Source organism: Monodelphis domestica, chromosome X (assembly GCF_027887165.1).
Source record: "Monodelphis domestica isolate mMonDom1 chromosome X, mMonDom1.pri, whole genome shotgun sequence".
Taxonomy (NCBI): Eukaryota; Metazoa; Chordata; class Mammalia; order Didelphimorphia; family Didelphidae; genus Monodelphis; species Monodelphis domestica.
Genome location: NC_077235.1, coordinates 27828631 through 27834630, shown reverse-complemented (window position 1 = coordinate 27834630; position 6000 = coordinate 27828631). Strand labels below are relative to the sequence as shown.

At 39.3% G+C, this 6000-nt stretch overlaps 1 protein-coding gene across 1 annotated transcript in view; it reads left to right on the top strand.

Annotated features, from left to right (window-relative positions):
* The first annotated feature begins 2220 nt into the window (after window positions 1-2220).
* The window catches only part of SH3BGRL (SH3 domain binding glutamate rich protein like), a 98020-nt gene continuing 94240 nt past the window's right edge, over window positions 2221-6000 (top strand). Inside the window, exon 1 of the mRNA XM_056809263.1 lies at window positions 2221-2345. Coding sequence (XP_056665241.1) covers window positions 2298-2345 — 48 coding nt within the window. The 5' untranslated portion in view covers window positions 2221-2297. The remainder of the gene's footprint in view (window positions 2346-6000) is intronic.

Genomic DNA, 6000 nt, shown 5'->3' with positions numbered 1-6000 from the left:
TGTTCACAGGGTCGTGAAGAGTCATGTGCAACTGAGTGACTGAACCACAGAGGTATCTGCTGCTGCTGCTGTTCCTACCATTCTTCTACCTGGAGGCTCACAGGATTTCCTTCTCCTCACTTGAATGTTGCCAGGGAGAGAATCTTTAACAGTTTGTTCCAGCCTTTTGTATGCCCACCCTGTTCCAACTCAGCAGTCAAGTGAAAAACTTTCTATCATCACATAATAAACCACCAGGAAACAGTCCTCGAAAGATACCTGTGCATGCCATGACTAGAAGGAAGGCCTCCTCTTCCTTTATCATGGACTTCTGAAAGTATGCTTCCCTGAGAACTGGGAGCAGGTAGAGCAATTTACATATAATCTAGAGCAATCAATGATGGTGAACCTTTTAGAGATGGAGTGCCAGGCCCTGCTAACCTCCTAGACCTTGTACCATGCTCTAACCCCACCTTACCCCACACAAGGGAGGGAGAAAGCACTCCCATTGGGCTGTTGGGTAGAGGGGTAGGTGAAGTGAGAAATGTCCTCAGTGAGTGTAGAGAGGGGGAGGGGAGTGACTCAAGATCTCCACTCCCCTCTGGCTCTGCCACCTGTGAGCCATCCCCTTTATCCCCTGGGCACTCCCATTGGGCTGATAAACCGAGGGACTGGGATGTGAAAAAATGTCCTCAGGCATGGTGGAGAGGGGGAGGGGAGTGACTCCACCAGAGTCCCTTTGCTTTTTTTTATAACAAACTCTGGCAGGGTGGTGGTGGGGCCAGGAGGGTGGCCATGTGACCACAGAGAGCACTCTGTGTGCCATCTTTGGCACGTGTGCCATAGGTTCTCCACCACTGATCTAGAGAATCTGCCCCCTTTGGCCAGGTCTCTCTCCCCTGAAACATGAATTTAGTATTGAAGATCCTGGCTTTTATCTGCAGTTTTGCTGGTTAACAGTAATTTGGTTAAAGATCTTTCCATTGTAATTGCTTTGGACTCTGTTTTAAAAGTAGAGTAAATCTCAATCCATTCTAATACCCAAACTATAACAAGAACATATTCACAATTATAGCATTTAATCATCTGAACAAAAGCAATGTGTATATTAACAAAAGAAAAGACTCATCTTGGATAATATATCTTGGCATGATTTCCCAACATTCTATTCCTGACAGGTGAGGCAATTACAATAATATTGTTAGACCACTAAAGAGAAATGTCAATCAGAGGTTTGTTGTTTTTCTTTTTAATCCAGCAATACCAGTTTTTGCCTTTGCTCAAATATATTATGCCAAGCGCAGGAACAAAGGAAGGATTACGTTAGGCAAAATCGAGCTACTTTTGAAGAAGAACAAGGTCTCCTCGACTGGCTAATGGAAAGGAAGGAAGAAGGAAGATAAAGTAAGAATGATTATTCCTCCTGAGGGGTGAAAAAGGGAAAGCCACAGATCTTGGCCACAGAGTCTGCTTGGATCTTTGGTTTCTAAGTTGCCTGGCCATTCCCAGGATGAAATTTTTGGGTTGTAGCTCTGAAAATCTCTCTGCACACGCTTCGGGCAGTCAGTCTACAAAAACAAGGTGCCTGAGTTTGTTCAGCACTTGCTTTTTGAACTTTTTAGTCCCCCGAGCCAGTCTACTTCAAATTGGTTGAGGTTCATTCAATACTTTCTCAGGACTTCGCATGTCTTACATCAGTGAGAAAGGGTCTATAGGCAATTAATTACATGGGGCTCTACGGACCTTAGTACAACCATCAGTGAATACAGATTTTTTTTTTTGTTGGTGGTGATGTGGGTTTCTATGAAACAATCACTAAACTTATCATTTAAAGACAATGTCACATTTTGATTATATTCCAGATATTCTTAGCTCTTGTAACATTTACTGCTTCTAAACTATGCTTTTTGATAGGATTTTCATCTTCCCCATGTCTCCTTACAGAGCCAAATCCAAATTAAATCTTTGACAAGCCAGACTGTATACATTTGAATACTTGAGATAATTATTAACCAGAGGAAAAGTACTCTGGGTTCTGGACAAATCTCTCCTTTGTAATCACTTGTTGTTTATCCTTCGTCTTTGAAGAAGACTAATGACATTGCCCGGTGATGTCTTGACTTTCCAGTGAATTGTACTTGGGTGAAGTGGAGTTGCACAAAAGTTGACAACCTCACTCTCTCTTCCAGCATCATCAAAGTCCAGCGGCAGGACAAAAGTCAGGCGTGGTAATGGCCCAGGATTCAGTGGATGACCTTGGGATCTTTGATGTCTGATCAACCTCTTAGCACTCCACAGTGCCTGCGTCAGCCACCTTCATGGCCATTGGAAAGAACAAGTTGTTCTCATCTGCCCATTCCACCAGGGTAAGTTATCCCTTCCTTTCCCTTCCCTTCACTGTAATAGTTCTAATTCATAAATCAGCATTTAGATCAAAGAGGACACGAACTTGGTATTATAAATGCATCACATTTTCATTATCATTCCCAAAAATTAGTAGCACTTCTTTATAATATTTTCCAGAATGATATGCAAGAAAGATGTAAGCATCCTGTTGATATAAAATAATCTTATGAACTAAAACATTCACACAAAACTCAACGTCAGTCTCAAAATATTAATCCAGTTGAATGTATCATCAAATCGTCATCATGGAATTCTAGTCCACATATAGATCTTTCATTTTGGCCAAATACAAAGCATAAAATAATCCCTACTCTCAACGTTTGCCCTGCAATGGGGAAGACAATAAGTGTGTTGCTTCATGGAAATTTTCCATTGCCTTTTCTAGGTTGTTGATTCTCACACTTGGTTTCTGGAATTCATTAATGGTCTTTCTTCCAATCTTATAGACACCCGGTCTTTCTTTATATTCCTTATTGTGAGTCTAACTCACTCTGGAAGTTCTTTTAGCATTTGTCTATTTTCTAGAGAAACTTACTTTTGCTTAATCTTGTTTTTTCTTTCTGAAGATTAAATCTTACTTTCTTTAGTTCATATTTTATTTACTGCAGTGGGTCTCCCTTTTGGCTCACTCATTTATTTAGCCTTTCTGTTAACATACTTGTGAGGTTATCTCCTGTGAGTTTATCTCTTATCCTCCCTTTTTTTTCTTTTGTACCTTCGACACTGTTTTGAGGTGGTATAGAGGATATGAACTCAGTATGGACACGAAGTCTTCTCTGCTCCTTCTTTTAGGTATATTAAGATGATGTTTTAAAATTATCCTAGCCTTAAGTCTTTAGATCATTCTGAAAGGGAAAACAACCTTCTTAGGCTTTCTTTTCATTTATTCTTTTTTTCTTTTGCTAAAAACCCTTACCTTGCATCTGAGAATAAATACTATATATCCATTCCAAGGCAGAAGAGTGGTAAGGGCTAGGTAACTGGGGTCAAGTGATTTGCCCCTGGTCACATAGCTAGAAAGTATCTGAGGTCAGATTTGATCCCAGGACCTCTGGTCTCCAGGACTGGTTCACTATCCATTGGGCCACCTAGCCGCCCCTTTATTTTTTCTTTAGCAGTTTCCAACAGTAGCTGCTCTTCTCTCCCCACATGAGCCCTGGCAGGAATGCTTTCTCTTTGAGAAGGGCAAGGAAGCCCTAGACGTTTCCACCTAAAAAACTATAGTTTATTTCTCCACGTACCGAAGGGATGAGGGCAATAATCCACCGAAGAGAAGGAAGAAATCCGATTCCTTCATTTAGTGCAAGTTCTGAAGATATCGACCAACTGGAAAGGAGAATCTTTGTAGGGAGTAGTCAGCAAGGGAATTGAATGATTTGGGGGAAATGATTTTCTAAGGGTAGATGAAAATTGGAACTATTGCTTTTTATGATGAAGCAATCAACTGAACTTTTACCCTGAGCTCTGTAACTAGGCTTTGTTTTGTTTTTTCATTCTGCAACATTTTGCCTATTGTTCAGGAATGGTATACTTTTATAACTCTAAAATGGTCTGAATTAGAGAGGTGCTTTCAGAGTCACAGGTTGACTATGCCTTTTGTTCTCTTTCTAAGCAGGAATTCTTTGATTAGAGCAATGTAAAATGAATAACATTGTTTCTAGCAGATTTGTACCTACAACCCAGAGAATGGAATTCTCTTCCATATCAGTGACCACCCCATACTCTACCATCTTGTTGGAACCTTTCCCCTGCTGGGGAATCTAGCTTCTACCTGGGCCCTGGGCCCACTTCTCATCTCCATATTCTAGTTCCCTTCCTGTCCAGATTACTCTTTATGACTTTAAAATTTCTAGGGAAAAATGGACAACAGAAAAGAGATGCATTTTGCTGGTATATTGTTCGTGTGGCTCATACTCAAAAAGATTGGAGGAGTTATGGGTCTGCTTATGATGTGTGGTATGTATATTTTTATTAGAACATGTTACTAGGGTTTTGGAGAAGCTTCCTTTGGCATAGATCTTTCTAGATCCCAATCTACACATAGGTCTCTTATGGTGTCCTAATGGTCACAGAATAAAGTTGAAGCTCTCTAGTGTAAAATTGAAAAATCTGTTACCCCAAAAAAGATCTACATATCCTGAGAGCTCACTGACTTCCTATAGTCAGAGGATAAAATGAGTGGGTGTTGAGGCTCTACCTCCTCTTTGGCATGATGCAGCAATCATGGTGACGTGGTAATGTGGGGATTTTGAAATGACTAATCCGCCATGGGCATGTGGTTTTTATTTTGTATCCTCTTTATTCCTCGATTTCTGATGATCATTTAATAAACCTCCTAAAATATAATGTTTTTATGTTTAAGATTAAATTTAAAATTTTACAGTTTGGCAACCAGAAGGGATGAGAAAAAACTCAGTTAGTAACCAAGGATTTAATAGATGTTTACTGTGAGTCAGATACTGTGCTAAGCCCTAGAGATACAAGGGAAGGCAAAAACTGGGTCCCTGACTTCAAGGAGCTTACATTCTAGTGGGGGAGACAACACATAAACAACACTGTATATGCAAGATGTATACCAAGTATACAGGAGATAATCTAAGAGGAAAGACGCTAGCAATGGGAGGAATAGGAAAAATCTCTTTGTATTTAAAAAAATAAACTTATTTATTGAAAAATTTAAATATATTTTAAAATTATTAATTTTATTTATTATTAATTAAATTTATTTTCTTTTGACATGATTCTCCTCTCTTTGCCTCATTGGGCAGCAACAATAATGACAACAATATGGAGGAACAGAACTCTCATTATAAATATGTACAGTCCAGCAAATTTCCACATTGGCCGTGCCCCCAAATACATGTCTCTCTCTTTGCATTTTAAATTTGTTGCCTTTTTGGCAGGAGATGGGCGACTTATTTCATCTCAGTCTTCTGGACTAAATGGTTCATCCTTGCTTTGATCAAAGTTAGAAAGGCCTTCCTAGTTGTTTTCCTCTACAGTATTTTCTTTGTATAAACTAATCTGGTTTTGCTCATTTCTTTATCAGTTCATAGAGGTCTTCCCAGTTCCCTCTGAAACTCTTAATTTTGTCATTTCTTATAGCACAATATTATTCCATTACATTCATATACCATAATTTGTTTAGCCTTTCCTCAATAGGATAGAAGCTCCTTTGGCTACTATGAAAAAAGCTTCTGTAAATGTTTTTTTTACATAAAGATCCATTTCTTCTTTTTCTGATTTATTGGGAGTTTACTAGTGTTATAATTTGTTCAAGTAGTATGCACAGTTCCGTAATTTAAAAAAGCACTTTTATCTTCTGTCTTAGAATCAGTACTGTGTATTGGTTCCAAGGCATAAGAGTAGTAAGGGCTAGCAATGTGGGTAAAGTGACTTGCCCAGGGTCACACAGTTAGGAAGTATCAGAGGCCAAATTCAAACCCAGGATCTCCTATCTCTAGCTCTGGCTTGCAATCCACTGAGCCACTTCAGTGTCCCCTCAGTAATTTGTTGACATTGTTCTAAATTGCTTTCCAGAATGGCTGGACCAGTTCACAGTACCAATAGTATTATAGTATGCCTATTTTTCTACAGTCCCTCCAACACTTGTTA